The following is a 16232-nucleotide window of genomic DNA, read 5'->3' as shown; positions in this document are numbered from 1 at the left end:
AACTGACTGCGCCGCGGCTCGCTGTGCGCAAGGGCGCGAAGGCCCGTCCAACGCTGCTTGCAGCTTTAATTATTATTATTCTTTCTTGTTACGCCACTTTAACTCTAAATTTGACCCCCTAAACATGCTCAAAAACTCACCAAATTTGGCACGCACATCAGGAATGGTGAAAAATTTGATAAAATGTAAAAATTAAACCCCAAAGTGCCAAAATGTGCTCTCTAGCGCCACCTATGTATCTAAAACGGCCGCCACGGCCCGTAGGAATGTCGTAGAGAGATCGAACCAAAACTCAATTATTCGTCTCATCAAGACCTACAAATCATACGCTGACACCCCTGACCTAAATCCAACAGGAAGTCCGCAATGTCCATTTCAAAATATGAATTTTTGCCAATTTTGGACCTTGAATAAACGCTATCTCCTCCTAGGGCGTTAATGGTATCGGCTTCAAACTTTAATACATGACTTATCACACTGTGTTGAGCAAAAGTTATTAAAAACTTTGTAATAACTCGAACGGTTTAGATTTAGTAAGCCCTGAAAGTTGGAGTGCGACATTACACCTTACAATGTAAACCAATGGGGAGGCAAATTCTGGGCATGGACTTTGTGCCAAACTGGGGCATCTGGCGTCTAAACTATAAGTCCCACCACTTTCAAACCTGTATCAATGGATTCGCGACGAAAATTCCTACAAAAAAATGATATTTTTATGTAGGATTTGGCCAAAGTTATGGGATTTATGAGGATTTTTCACAAGAAGATCACTTTGAAATCTTTCCTTCCAACTGTGAGGGAGAGAGAGAGAATGGGAGGGGGGGGATGGGTAAAGTAAACATCTACTGCCTGTGACAGAAGCCCTTGGACTGGCCACACTCCACTTACTTAGTGTTTCCACATATCTGACAGCAGTGTTCAATCCCTACTTCTTTTCAAGGAGTACATGTGCTCCTAAATGAAAGAAATTAGGAGCATATATATAACTTTAGGAGCACACTGAAAAATGTGCAAGTAAGAGTTTCTTAAAGAAAACAATTCATTATAACATATTTAAAATTGATCACATACATATTTAAACTGTGTGTGTGTGTATGTGTGTGTGTGTGTGTGTGTGCGTGTGTATGTAAATCACAATTTGCTGTTTTTAGGGGTGCTTGATTATGGCAAAAAATATAATCACGATCATTTTTTTTCAATATTGAGATCATGATTATTTAACATGATTACTTATTGACTGTCATCTTCTCCAATTGCTGTTGTTCATACATGCACATATTTTTTCTGACTTGGCTGAGGGGACTATTACATATGTGATCATATATTGTACTAATGATCAAGAAAGACTATAGCTGATATGAGGGAAAAACTCAGGAAGAGGGTGGCAGTAATGCACCCAATATGCTGGTTTCCAACCGTTGTTGCCAACCAAAAAGGCGTGGGTAAAATATTTTTCCTCACCGAGTGGTACATCCTGTCAGCCGAGGGATTTCCTATCTGTGCAGCTGAACAAGGTAGTTCTCTACGGACTGTTTTACCGTGATGGTCACGGTGTTTTTTCCGCAGGTTTCACTTCACTCAGCTGGCCGACAGACCCGCTGATTCTCTCCGCTTTAACCTAAACAACAAATCGGGAGTCGGTGCTCCGTTTGGATCTAAACAGAGAGTCGGGGTTAGCTGAGAGGCTAGCAGAGGCTAACTCTTTGTGCTTCTTTCGGTCATGCTGCAGTTAACGCTCCGCTGACCTTACAAGCGTCGCCACTTTTTGTGCCTGTGTTTTAACTTAAATCCGTTTAGAATTCATATACTGATTTGTTTGCAATTAGGAGTCGCATAGTCTACGAGTAATTTTTTTAACGTTGCACACATCTAATTTTAGGTACAAATGTGAGTCAACCTTTAGGAAGTTCGAGAAGACGCCATTTTATGTACGTGGTTTTTGCACTGTTTGCGCTAGTAATGTGTGTGGGCGTGGTGATGGTTTGATGACGTGTCGCACAAGCTCATAAAACAGCCGGCTTGAGTGGTACAGGCCACACTTGGTCACGTTGTCGAGGTAAGAACTGTTGTCTTCTCTGTGGTATTCACTACTCTACAGTAAATTTGTAATGTGACTATTGTTTGTTGACCTTGTGTGGTGTGGTGTGGTTGGTTGAGGCGCGGGCGAAATTTTACACACAGCGTACTTTTCTCTGGAAAAATGCAGTGTTTAGACACGTGGTTAATTTGCTTAAATTTTCTTAAAAAACAAAAGCAGTGTACTAATGTGAGATGTTAAAAAGAGTTATTGACGGATTTTCATGGATTACGTAATCTGTGACCATGTGAATTGTATGCTAAAGTCGTATAAGAACAAACGTTAGTAGTACGGCGTGGCTGCCGCCATTGTGGATGTTGGAACTGCTTTTGTGAAGCCTCGAGTGTAGCGTTTTGGCGATCGCCATCTTGGATTTGGCCGTTGCCACGTTTGTGACTCTGTGGTGAGGGTGGATGCAGGCGCGGGCACAACTTTACACACAGCTTCGTTTCCTCTAATAAAATGTAGTCTTTATGGAATAATTCTCTTAAATTATTCCATAAATAAACAGAAAGCAGTGTAGATAATGTGATGTTAAAAAGAGTCATTGATGGATTTCATGGATTACATAATCTGTGACCATGTGAATTGTATGCTAAAATCGTATACAGACCAAACGTTAGTATTACGGCGCGGCTGCGGCCATTGTGGCCGTTGGAACTGCTTTTGTGAAGCCTCGAGTGTAGCGTTTTGGCAATCGTCATCTTGGATTTGGCCGTTGCCATGTTTGTGACTCTGTGTGGTGAGGGTGGATGCAGGCGCGGGCAAAATTTCACACACGGCTTAGTTTCCTCTGATAAAATGTAGTCTTTAGACACGTGGCTGATGCTAAAATAATTCGATGAAATACAAAAAGCAGTGATTTATGGTTTTTTATGGATTATCATAATTTGTGGTCATTCGAATTATTTGTAAAGTCGTGTACAGACAAACCGCCAGTAGTACGGCTTGGCTGCGGCCATGTAGGCCGTTGGAAGTGCCATTGTGAAGCTTCGAGTTGCGCTTTGGCAGTCGCCATCTTGGTTTGGCCGTTGCCACTTTGGATTGTTGGAGTCGGAAGTGACCGTATTTGGACGAGGGGGTGGGGCAGACCATGGCGGTAGCTTGTTTAGCACGGTGCATTTACACCCTGTTGTTATTAGTGAGAATGCCAATGTTGGCTGGCATAAACAGGCCTAAAACCGTAATCTGACTGTTTGATGGATATTTAATTACAACTAATTCTTAATAAGACTGTTCATAAGAGATCACAGGTGTGGTTCATTTTAGTGAACTGAACGCATTGATATAGCATGAACATGTTATTCTAAATCTTATAGTAGCATTATAGAGGCTAAAGGTTGGTTTTGGTAGCCTGCTGCCAACTAGCTTCTGTGTTAGGTTGTGACTGAAAGACTGCTTTGCAAAATTTGTTGATCATGTTTTTGGGAATAAATTCATTATTAAAACATTGTATAATGATATGGAGTTTATATGTGGATATTCAATATTTTATCTTTTTTTAACACATTATTTCATAATTTTTCTACATACCAGCATGGCTTAAATAAAACGATGTTTATTCTTATATTTACAGATATCCAACTCTTGCCTGTGTGATCTGGTGCTCTGCTGGTTTGTCAGCTGTCACAAGCGATATTTGCACTTTATCTGTGATTCTCTGATCTACAACATTTATACATATAGTTATTTAATTTATAAAGACACACATAACCTATTGATATTTGTCACACATTTACAGATTACACACACACAGAACTACATACACTCACACGCGCACACTCACACTAACAGTTTTTTTTTAAATAAAAGTTGCCCATCTCACTGCCAAGGTAAGTTGAATCAATTTTGTGTGTAAATTCTAAAGTAAAACTGTTTGGTGTCCTCTGCCTGGTGAGTACCATTGGCACAGGCTGCAATGCTTTCTGTGTTAAGGTTTAAGAAAAAGTAATTTGTCATTGCAGATGCCTCGTGCGAAGTCCCACCGTCGTGCTCAGGCAGCCAAGCGGAGGATTGCGGAGCGGCAGTCCTGGACCCCTGGGCCACCCATCCCCGAGTTTGTTGCTCGTATGTATAATGTATTTTTGAAGTGTTTCAATGAAATGTATCAAATTGTTAGGCATGGGTTGACATTCTTTACCATGATCAACATTCTAACAGGGCGCGGTACTGGTTACCGTCATCGTGTGCGGAGATGGCGAACTTCGGAGCTGACCCACCGTCCCATCAAGTTTGTCACTCCAGCACAGCGTTCGGACCAGCAGGTATTTGTCTTTGTTATTTAGAAGACAGTGATGAGTGCATGGAGTCATGGTTGGTGTATTTGTTCTAACGCACTGTCTCTGTTGCAGATGGTGTTCGTCGTTGGAGACTCTCACCTGCGGGCCATCGTGGACGGATTTGTAAGTATGCCACAGGGATCTCTGTCTTTTTCTTTTCTCTCTGTTCCAGGTGGAGCGGCAGCTGACCTGAGGACAGAGGTGATGCATGCTTCCCTCCCGTGGACCCCGGACGCGGTCTGTGTGTGTGCCCCGAGCAACAACCTCACTGCCAGCAGGACCATTGGTGAGGCAGCGTTGGACTTTGGTGCTCTCCTGACCACTGTCTGCAACCTCTGGCCCAAGGTGTGTATAGTTTTGTGAAAAGTTACTGTCATTATTTCTTGGACCTTAAGTGGCACATCTGTTAAGCGCATAATTGTAATTTACTTTCTCTGTAGGTGTTTGTGCTGGACTTCCCTCCACGCATCAACACTGATCCGGGCCTGCAGGACCTGCTGCGTCAGGAGTACCACCGTGTCACAGCACGCATGGGTATGTTAAGTTTTGGTCATCTGCAGTTGTAATTAATATACTGTAAAATTTAACACAAATGGTTAATACAATTGTAAAGATTAGAAGAAGTAATCATGTTTCACTTCTCTGTCAGGTCTCCCATATGTGTCTGTGGCAGAGCACCTCCCTCTGCATCGGTTGGAGCTGTGGTGCCACGACGGTGTAAGTACAGCATGCTTTGTTGTTGTGAAATGTAACATGGAAGAGTTTTGTTTTCCCACATGTCAGATAAACACATGTGATTAAAGTCTGCTGTTTGACTGTTTTTCAGGTGCACCTCAGCGACACCGATGGCATGCCGGTCATGGTGGAGCTGCTGTGGGACGCTGCGGTCCGCCAGCTGGTACCCCCTCCACCTGAGCCAACGGTGTCTCCCCGGACGTCACCGCGTACCAGGGTTTCCCCCAGGCTGGTTGTGACGGGACACGTCCCCGTGCCTCGTCACAGCGACCCCTGGGAGTGGACAGTTGTTGGACGGGAGTGCAAGGTAGTTTGCTGTGCTAACTCATTGTGTGGCTGGACATTTTTTCACAGTTCTGTTTGGTTGAGAAACATCTAAGCAATTCTTCTTTTTCTCTTTGTATTTTAAAGGCTGGAACACCTACGGTGCGACAGTCTGTCATCCCGTCCAACCCTGTGTGGTTCAGCGGTGCCATGTTGGATGCCATGGAGAAGGTTTCGCCTTCTTCTGCCTCTGACTGCATTGCTGCTCCTGCAGCTGGCCAGGTAACTGCTCTACAAATTATATGTGTATATACTGCCAAGAGCTAAACATGGAGTCAGCTGTTTTAAAGTCCTGTTTTTTTTTCCTGTAGGCTTCCCCTGTGAAGCGTCAGCTGAGAAGTGTTGCCACGAGGAGCAGAGGAGGAAAGCGACAGGTTGGTGTGGTGTTTTTTGTTTTGTTTTTTCTTTAATACTGTTTTTGGTGTATCCTTGTATATATGCAAGTTTAATGAGTGCATTGTGTTATTGACATTTTGTCCTTTGCTTTTCTTTACAGGTCTTGGCAACACCTTCACCTGCACGTGTGATTGAGTCTGCCTCCATGCCCAGCCCAGCAGTGCAGCAGGTTTGTCTTTGTTTAAATGTGAGACTTGTTATTAATGACAAACGTCATCAACTTTTCTTCACCTATTCTGTTTCTTAGTAAAACCTGGTCTTTACATTTCTCAGGTAGAGGCAGTAGCCCAGGAGTTCTTGAGGGGGTCTGCGGTGCCATTGTGTGCTGGTGCGTTGCCAGAGGTGGTGGGGGAGGAGGAGGTTGCTGCAACTTGCCCTGCCATGCCGATGACGTTCACCATCGAGGAGGGAGCAAGAATGCCACAGAAGATCAGCAAAGCTAAGTCTAGTTTTTCTCCTTGTTTTTCTGTTTCTGATGTTAAAGCAGCTCAGTGTGGTTCCAAAAGCAATGTTGTGGCAATGGTGGCTAAGAATAGCAGAGGAATTAAGCTAGTAAAGGTTGTAAGGGGCTCATTTCACCAAGGAGATGAGCAGTTTAAATACAGAGGATTGCAGTGTATGGCTATAGCTTTGGTCAGCTTAGCCAAACACATGGTGAGCAGTGTGTTTATGTGGGAGAGGAATGATCTGGATAGTGCATTGGTTGTAGGTGATGAGTTGTACAGCAGTTTGCGTGACCATGGCATCTTTATGCATCAGTCAGGTCTTTTATCTGTTCCAGATTTGCCACAGCAGTTAGAAATTGATGGACAGGTGTGTAGTTTTACTTTTGGCGATGTGGTGATGGGTGAAGTAGGTGTGACTGAAGGTGAATTAGTTGACTTTGGTGTGTTTGTCAGTCTACGTAATGGACTGGAGAGGATCTTCAGTCAGTACACAACATGTCTTTTGACACTGTGTGGTAACACTTCTGCCATCATCTGTGAGAATGGTCACTTCGCTGTGGTCGACAGTCACTCACGCAGTAACTTAGGCTTGTTACACTGCAATGGTACAAGTGTGGTTTTGCATTTTGGATGTCTTGATGAATTGCATCTCTACATCTGTTGTTTGGCAGACAGTGTCAGCACAAGTCAGAAGCTGTACGAGTTGTGTGGTGTTAGTGTTAGTGGTGGTGTAAGTACAGTTCCGTCTGTTTTTTCTGTGGAGAGTTGTAGCATTGATATGAGTACAGTGCCAACACCAGAGCCTAGCGTAACTGCAAGTGTATCAGTGTCTAACATTTCTGTCCAGACTTTAGCCGTTGAGGTTAGCAGCAATTCAGAGGAAGAACCAACAAGTATTTATGGCAGAAAACGCAAGATTTCTTCTCACAACTGCATGGAAAAGAAATCAAAGAGGTTTGATGTTAGTGAAATTAACTCAGATGTTGAATTTATTAGTGCTGTGAGGAATGAGGAGCTGGTCTTCTGTCCTCTTAGTGTAGATGTTTGTCAGGTTTTGTGTACAAAATTAAATGTTGACTATGTGAAGGTCACTGGTCCAGTGTCCAAAGAAGTTGGGTTGACAGGTATCCCATGTAGGAATGAAAAGGTTGTGGCTGATGGTAACTGCTTCTTTAGAGCCATCTCTCAGGCTGTGAGTGGTTCTCAGAAGTACCATCGTAAGATTAGACTTGCAGTATGTAAAGAGCTGGAGAGGAATGCAGTTCAATACCAGAGTATTTTGAGGAGTGAGTATTCCTCTGTGTTAGAGTACATTAAGCAGTCCAGGATGAGAACCGTTAACACTTGGGCCACAGAGGTGGAAATACAGGTTACAGCAGATTGGTTAGGAGTTAGTGTGTGTACTTTTTATGGTGGGCGTTGGCTTAAGTACAGCAGCAACAATGACTTTTTGTCTGCAGAGTGCATTTATTTAGAGAACATTATGGGCAAGCATTTTGAGAATGTTGTTTGTGTTTGTAAGCCAGGACTACAGACTTGTTACGGTTACTGTAAACTTAATGAAGTGACAGGTTACAGCATTAGGTCTAGAATGAAGGATATTGTTGACTGTGACAAGGCAGCAGTAGGATGTAAGTTAGAATGTGTAGTTTCTGATAAAGGTATAGATAGTGCTGATGTTGTGAGTGATGCTACTGAGGGAAACTCAAGTAGTAAGTCTTTGAGGTCAAAGTATATGAGTCAGAAGAAAAAGACACAGGAGAAATTGAACATGGTGATAAGGGAGAAACGTCAGTTAAGGAGTAGAAAGATGTATCACGAAAATGTGTTGTTTAGGGAAAGGGCAAAATTATGGAGTGTAACAAAGTATCATGAAAATATACCACATAGGGAGAGTGTTAAAGCGAGGAGGAAATTAAACAGTATGGTGAAATATAGAGACAGCCTCCAGCATAGAGAGAATGTCAAAGCCAGGAGTATTTTGAAATATAGAGACAACTTCCAACATAAGGACAGTGTTAAAGCCAGGAGTATTCTGAAATATAGAGACAACCTCCAGCATAAGGAGAGTGTTAAAGCCAGGAGTATTTTGAAATATAGAGACAACTTCCAGCATAAAGAGACTGTTAAAGCTCAGAGTAAAGTATACAGTATGGTGAACTATAGAGACAATATCAAGCATAGGGAGAAGGTTAAAGTAAGGAGTAAAGAAGTGAGGAGAAGAAGGTATCATGACAATTCTACGTTTAAGCAGCAAGTTATTGCCAGTGTTGTGTTTAGTAGGAAGCAGAAGACAGAGAAGTCAGAAGATTTTGGTTTTGTTATGCATCAGTTTTTAGAGAAAGTCAGAGATGGGCCACATTTTGTGTGTTGTGTTTGTCATCGCTTGATGTTTAGATCTCAATTGCTGAGTTGTGATAGGGAAGTGTATACTAGAAGTTCAGCAACAGCTGGCATTGCAGAAATGTGCATTAGTGAGAAGTTTCTGCATAGATGTTCAGATGACTGTGTTGTGCCATGTCAGTTAGTTTCATCCAGAGGTCAGCTTTGGATTTGTTATACCTGTCACAATAAGATAAGTAAAGGTCAGATACCAGCTGAATGTTGGGTTAATACTTTGATTCTTGATCCAATTCCACCTGAACTGGCATGTTTGAATAGTTTAGAACAACACCTGATAGCTCTGCACATTCCGTTTATGAAAATGTTGGCATTGCCTAAAGGAGGACAGAATGGAGTACATGGTCCGGTTACATGTGTTCCAGCCAACATAGTGCAGACGACTAATGTGTTGCCACGTTGTAGCATGGAAGGGTCTCTGCTACAGGTGAAATTAAAGCGCAAATTGACGTTTAAAGGACATTACGAGTATCAGTTTGTAGATACTTCACGTGTAAGACAGGCCCTAGAGTATTTAAAGAGAACTAATATTTATTACAATGATATTGAGTTTAACGAAGAGTGGGTAAACGAGTTTTGTAGGCAAAAAGATGGGGAGAATGAGGAGGATCAGCCAGGTAGTGAGGATGAAGCTGTTGTAGAAAAGGTAGCATCATGTCAGGAAGATCTGGTTGTTAGAAGTGGTGAGGTGACAGCTCAGGCAGGTGGTGAGGTCACAGAACAGGTTGTAGTTGATGGTGTGGAGGAAACATCAGAGATAATACAGGATGAATTGTTACATGACAGACAGCAGCACTGCATGTTTCAGGACACTTGTCTTATGCCTATAGATATTGGTCAGGAAGCATTAGACCAGTATTTTGATGACATTGTAAACATTGCGCCTGCAGAGGGGAATAGTCCGGTTAGGGTGCTTTCTGACCACACGAATGAGGCTAAATGTTTCCCTGTGTTGTTTCCTCTTGGTAGTAAGACTTTCCATGACAGCCGCTCATATCGCCTAACTCTGTCTCGTTACTTTAATAACAGGATTATGCATGCGGATGGTCGTTTTGCACGTAATGTAGAATACATTTTCTTTGCCCAATACATGTCAGAGATAGATCGTGTGTCATCGAGTGTTTCTGTTGCGTTGTGCAAGGGTAAAGGTGGACAGAAGTCGCAAAGGATTAGTCCAGAAATGTTGATGGACGAGGAGTCTCTGAAGAAGTTGTTAAAGTGCGATGAGGGTTATAGGTTTCTTAAGCCAATTAGAGGAACTCCAGCTTTTTGGCAGTCAGTTCAGAAAGACATCTTAGCATGCGTACGTCAGTTGGGGATCCCGACATGGTTTTGCTCGTTTTCCTCTGCGGATCTGCGCTGGCAGAATCTTTTGACCACTATTCTAAAACAGGAAGGTAGGACACAGACTGTAGAGGATTTGGAGTGGGCAGACAGGTGTGAGTTGTTGCGTCGTAACCCGGTCACAGCTGCGAGGATGTTTGACTACAGATGGCATTGTTTTTTGAACGAGGTTCTCATGTCTCCTTCCCAACCAATTGGCAAAATCATTGATCACTTTTATAGGGTAGAATTTCAGCAGCGTGGTTCTCCTCATGTACACTGTCTGTTTTGGATTGAGGGTGCTCCCCAAATTGATAAAAACACAGATGAGGAGGTCGTTGAGTTCATAGATAAATATGTTACATGCGAGTTACCCTCAGATGATGATACATTATTGGACATTGTGTCATCAGTTCAATCACACTCGAAACGACATTCTAAATCATGCAGGAAAAAGAAAACAACATGTCGGTTTAATTTCCCAAAACCTGTTTCATCTAGGACGTTTGTTTGTAAAATGGAGACAAAAGACTGCAAATGTGATCATAAGGTGAAGGAGACCATGAATGATCCTGGTTCAAAGAACCATCCTGTCTGTAAGTGTTTTGATGATGATTTGATGCCAAAAGAGAGGGCACAGTATATTTTGCAAAATGTTAAGACAGCTGTTAAGAAAGCTCAGGAAGAAGAAGTGAGTTTTGTCAGTGTAGAGCATTTGTTTCAGACTCTAGGCATCAATCAGGGCATCTTTGAAGAAGCTTATCGAAGATTGGAAAAAAAGAGCACGGTGGTTTATAGGAGAGGGGTGAACGAAGTTTGGGTAAACCAGTATAGTAAGCAGTTGTTGAAGTGCTGGAATGCAAATTTGGACATTAGCTTTGTCACCGACGCCTATGCAGTCGTCATCTATATCATATCTTATATTACTAAAGCAGAGAGAGAAATTGGCCTATTATTGAGTAACGCCCAAAAAGAAGCAACAAAACAAGGAAATCTCTCTGCTAAAGAAGCATTAAAAAAGCTGGGCAGTGTATATTTACACAATAGGGACGTCTGTGCTCAGGAGGCGGTGTATAGGCTAACCAACATGCATCTGAAGGAGTGTTCCAGAAAGGTTGTGTTTGTGCCAACTGGGAACAACATAGTGAAGATGAGTTTACCCCTCAGTGTTTTGAAACAGAAAACAGTTTGTACTGAGCTTAAGACAGAGGACATGTGGATGCCTGGCATAGTGGACAGGTATAGGAACAGGCCTGACAATGATGTCTTTGATAACATGTGCATGGCTACATTTGCGTCTGAGTATCGTGTTCTCTCCAAAAACGAGAAGTCTAAAGACATGATTGAACTGAAAAGTGGTTTAGGCTTCATCTTGAGGAGAACACGCTCTCAGTTCGCAGTTGTTCGTTATATGCGTTTTGATTTAGAGAAACGAGAGGAGGACCATTTTCAGAGTCTGATGCAATTGTTCCTTCCTTATAGAGCTGACTCAGACTTAAAACCTGAAGGCTTTGAAATGTTTAGTCAGTTCTATAACGGTGGCGATGTGACATTTAGTGATGGTTCTGTGCATTCGGTTAAGACTGTGGTTGACGAGAACAGGGCAAAGTTTGAAGTAGATTGTCCTGATTTGGAAAGAGCTCAGGAAATTGTCGAGCAAAACGGAGTTGATGAAGATGTTTGGGGGGAGCTGTGTCCTGAACAGGAAGTGGAACGCCTTGAATGTGTAGACGAAATGAGACAGCAACAGAGAGGTGAAAAAAAGGATGAACAGTTAATGGAAGCAATGGAAAATGTTCCAGACTTGGCCGTTAATAACAAACAATTAGCACATTTAGAGAGACCCAGGAAAATTATGCCTAGAAGTGAGGGGTTAGCTTTGGTTAGGTCTCTGAATGAGACACAGATGGCTGTTTTTAATAAGGTCAGACAGTGGTGTTTGCAGAAGGTGATGAATAAAAACCCAGAGCCTATGCATGTCTTTGTGACAGGTGGCGCAGGAACGGGGAAAAGTCACTTAATTAGAGCTATTCAGTATGAGGCAGGGAGGCTGTTGTCAACACTTTGTCATCAACCAGACGATATTTGTGTTTTGTTAACTGCTTCAACAGGCATAGCTGCATACTCTTTAAACGCAGCTACAATCCATCACACACTCAGTATTGGCACACACTCTAGTTTACCTTATACCCCTTTGGGTGAAGATAAACTAAACTCTTTAAGAGCAAAATTTAGTCAACTCCAAATTTTAATCATTGATGAAATAAGTATGGTTGATCACAATCTGTTGACATATGTTCATGGCAGGTTGAGGCAGCTTAAGCACACTGGTGACTTTTCCCCATTTGGTAATGTTAGTGTGATAGCTGTTGGTGATTTTTATCAGTTGCCTCCTGTTAAAGGGAAGCCCCTGCATAACAGTCAGGTTGGTGTGGGCTTGTGGTGCCATTTCAGTGTAGTGGAGCTGAAAACTATAGTTAGGCAGAAGGATAGCTCATTTGCAGAGTTATTGAACAGGTTGCGAGTGCGTTCCAAAAAAACCCCCATGTTAGAGAGCGACGTTGAGATGCTGAAATCACGTGAGACAGGGGAAGACAGCTCGGCCTTGCATATTTTCCCCACAAATATGCAAGTAAATGAACACAATTTCAATAAGTTGTTTGCCATGTGTCCCGATTACATCAAAATTGAGGCTAAAGATTTCATAACAAACAAGAAAACAGGGAAATTGGAACGTGGTACCCAAAATAATGCTTTGGACACATGTTTAGAACAAACGTTGTATTTGGCCAAGAATGCGCGTGTTATGTTATGTAAGAACGTGGATGTTGAAGACGGTCTGGTGAATGGAGCATGTGGCACTGTCACTGACATGGATTTTGGTAAAGATAAAACATTTCCTCTAAAAATTTATGTTACCTTTGATGATGATAAAATTGGCTTACAGAGGAGGAAGACACATGCCCATTCAGCAGTAGAATGCAGGAATTCTACTGCTATTGAACCAGAGAAGGAGAAGGCCACTAAACGGGGTTGTGTGCGTTTACAGTTTCCTCTGAAATTAGCGTGGGCGTGTACTGTACACAAAGTTCAGGGCTTAACTGTAGATGAAGCTGTTGTATCTTTGAAGAAGGTGTTTGCACCTGGGCAGGCGTATGTAGCTCTGAGTCGTGTTAGGGCTTTGTCTGGACTGATCATCAGGGATTTTACAGAGAAGGCCATTTACTGCAAGGACACCATAAAGGAGGCCATGGATAGCATGCCTCCATTTTTAATTGAACAACCTAAGCCTTCAATAAATGCACAAAGTTTCTCTGTGTATTTAATGAACGTTCAGAGTTTAAATCGCCACCTTTCAGATTTGGTGTCCTGCACGCAGCATTTGCAGCCTCACTGTATTGCTGTCACAGAAACGTGGCTCACTGCACAAACCTCATTAAACAGTGTGCAAATGTGTGGGTACACTTTCCACAGTCGTCCTCGAAGTTTGTGTTACAGCAGCAATAACCCCAAATTGTCAGAGCTGCAAAATCTACAACATGGTGGAGTTGGTTTGTACTGTTTAGACAATTTGGACTGTCATATTCTGCAGGTACCAGACTTAAATCTGGAGTGTTTGGTATGCCTGTGTATCAATTTAAACATATTGATGGCAGTACTTTATCGTCCACCATCTTATCCAAGATCTCTATTTAAACACAATGTGGAGAAGTTACTTGACTGGTTAAATCCAATCAGTAAAACAATTGTGCTAATGGGAGACTTTAATGAAAACATTTTACAAGACTCATCAATTTGTACATTCCTGAGTTTAAAAGGATTTAAGCAGCATGTAACACAAGAAACTACAGAGAAGGGGACATTGATTGATCATGTATATGTTAAAACAACACAGTATAATGTGGAATGTGCAGTGATGCCAGCGTACTTCAGTGATCATGAAGGTATTCTGTGTAGTTTTGGTGTTAAAGATGATCAGGGGCAGTTAGATGACATAGACAGTTTGATTATGTTTGATGAGTTTGAGGGTGTGTAGCCAATTTTGACGTAGATTTCAATTTAGAGCAGGAATAAGTTACTTTGTCTGAGGTAATGTGCTACATCGCAGTGTCCCAGCATAAGTGTTATCGTATTCATGTTGTAGTTGTGCTTATCTGTAGGGTTTTAGGAACACACTGACTTGTGTGTTGTTCATGGTGCGTGACTGGCTGTCATTATGGTTGCTGTCTTATTTACTGTAGAGTCTGTCTTACTCCTACTGGTCAATCGTGTGTACACATTATAGATTGTGTAGTATTGTGGATAGATTTTGGATTACTATGTATTGTGAGTATTATGTTAAAATAATCATGAAATGGAGATTTTAGATTTATTTATTATTAATTTATTTTGCCTGTGAAGCACTTTGTACTTATGTCTTTGACTATGAAGCACTTTGTAGCTGGTGTTTGTGAAGATGTCTTAGTCTCTGTTTGCCACATGATAACTGTTGGTCTGTCTTACAACTGTTAATATATATATTTTTGCATGTTTCAATTCATGATACCTTTATTCCTAGTGTGTTAATATGCAACAGTTTTATTATGTGATTTGAAAATGAACTGGTCAATAACAATTGAACAAATGTATCTTACAAGGAACTGGCAAACTTCATGTTGCATGTTGGTTGTATCTTTCCTGTGTTACTAATCATCATCATCATCATCATCATCATCATCATCATCATCATCATCATCATCATCATCGATAAGATACACAGATCCAATAACTACATGTTGCTATAAACATAACAGGAAAGGCTATACTTATATTTAATAACTGAGCTGTACTCATTTCAGACACTTGTATTTTTGTCATTATGATGTACAACATGAATTTCAACTTTAGTACTTTAAATATGAATTTTCATGTTTTTTGTGCATGACCTATTAGCAAATCAGTTCTGGCACCCCAAGGCACAGATTCTTCATTCTGCACGCCTCAGCTGCCAAACAGGACAGTTATAAAAATATAGAACACACATATTGTCATTGTTACTGTTATTATCCATGCTCTCACTTCCTCTTTGTGTCCCCACTTTATTATGTTTTTGACTGTTTGATTGTTATTTCATGACAAAATTCAGGGCTGCAAATGTGTTATCTTCAATACATCAGTTGTACATGGAAAAGTTGGCTAAATATTTTTCTTGATGAACTATTGTTTAAACCACTTTATAATAAAAATAAATTGCCATGTTCCAACAAAATGTTGTCTGTCATTTACTGTCAACAATTAAGGTGTTCAACATTGAATCACAAAAAAAAAAAAAAAAGGCTGGGGGGGTTGGTGAAGTCAGACCTGTCAGCCCAGGTCTGAAAACATCTACATGCCTGTCATAACCCCCTCATCTGCATCGCGCTCTGACGTTAGGACGGTGCGAAGGCCCGTCCAACGCTGCTTGCAGCTTTAATTAGGGCCTGAGCCCAAAGGGCGAAGACCCTCTTGTTTTTCGTGCGTTTGTTTCTTTATTAGGGCCTGAGCCCAAAGGGCGAAGACCCTATTGTTTTTCGTCCGTTTGTTTCTTTCTTATTATTATTATTCTTTATTATTACGCCACTTTAACTCTAAATTTGACCCCCTAAACATGCTCAAAAACTCACCAAATTTGGCACGCACATCAGGAATGGTGAAAAATTTGATAAAATGTAAAAATTAAACCCCAAAGTGCCAAAATGTGCTCTCTAGCGCCACCTATGTATCTGAAACGGCCACCACGGCCCGTAGGAATGTCGTAGAGAGATCGAACCAAAACTCAATTATTCGTCTCAGCAAGACCTACAAATCATACGCTGACACCCCTGACCTAAATCCAACAGGAAATCCGCAATGTCCATTTCAAAGTACGATTTTTTGCCAATTTTGGACCTTGAATAAACGCTATCTCCTTCTAGGGCGTTAATGGTATCGGCTTCAAACTTGAATACATGACTTATCACACTGTGTTGAGCAAAAGTTATTAAAAACTTTGTAATAACTCGAACGGTTTAGATTTAGTAAGCCCTGAAAGTTGGAGTGCGACATTACACCTTACAATGTAAACCAATGGGGAGGCAAATTCTGGGCATGGACTTTGTGCCAAACTGGGGCATCTGGCGTCTAAACTATAAGTCCCACCACTTTCAAACCTGTATCAATGGATTCGCGACGAAAATTCCTACAAAAAAAAGGATATTTTTATGTAGGATTTGGCCAAAGTTATGGGATTTATGA

The 16232-nt window shown here is 41.5% G+C and overlaps 1 protein-coding gene across 4 annotated transcripts; it reads left to right on the top strand.

The window, feature by feature from the left end:
• The first annotated feature begins 1927 nt into the window (after positions 1–1927).
• Positions 1928–14575, top strand: LOC137189889 (uncharacterized). Of its 4 annotated transcripts, XM_067600005.1 has the most exons (11): positions 1928–2056; positions 3654–4144; positions 4238–4341; positions 4429–4701; positions 4797–4890; positions 5006–5073; positions 5183–5398; positions 5503–5637; positions 5727–5789; positions 5912–5980; positions 6085–14575. In XM_067600005.1, the coding sequence occupies exons 2-11, from the start codon at positions 4042–4044 to the stop codon at positions 14014–14016; spliced, it is 9057 nt and encodes a 3018-aa protein (XP_067456106.1). In that variant the 5' UTR covers positions 1928–2056; positions 3654–4041; the 3' UTR covers positions 14017–14575. The 4 variants fall into 4 exon arrangements, with proteins under 4 accessions (XP_067456106.1, XP_067456114.1, XP_067456121.1 ...); XM_067600013.1 differs by lacking the exon at positions 5503–5637; XM_067600020.1 differs by lacking the exons at positions 5503–5637; positions 5727–5789.
• The last annotated feature ends 1657 nt before the right edge of the window (positions 14576–16232 follow it).

Source organism: Thunnus thynnus, chromosome 2, assembly GCF_963924715.1.
Source record: "Thunnus thynnus chromosome 2, fThuThy2.1, whole genome shotgun sequence".
Lineage (NCBI taxonomy): Eukaryota > Metazoa > Chordata > Actinopteri > Scombriformes > Scombridae > Thunnus > Thunnus thynnus.
Note: the sequence above shows the minus strand (reverse complement) of the source record. Positions and strands in the feature narration are given on the sequence as shown.

What these genes read in the sequence shown, in the direction of transcription:
- LOC137189889 (XM_067600005.1), top strand. Translation starts at nt 4,042, where the DNA reads ATGCCTCGTGCGAAGTCCCACCGTCGTGCTCAGGCAGCCAAGCGGAGG. An exon ending in TTGTTGGACGGGAGTGCAAG is followed by an intron (nt 5,399 to 5,502) that starts GTAGTTTGCTGT and finishes TGTATTTTAAAG; the next exon opens with GCTGGAACACCTACGGTGCG. An exon ending in GCAGAGGAGGAAAGCGACAG is followed by an intron (nt 5,790 to 5,911) that starts GTTGGTGTGGTG and finishes TTTTCTTTACAG; the next exon opens with GTCTTGGCAACACCTTCACC.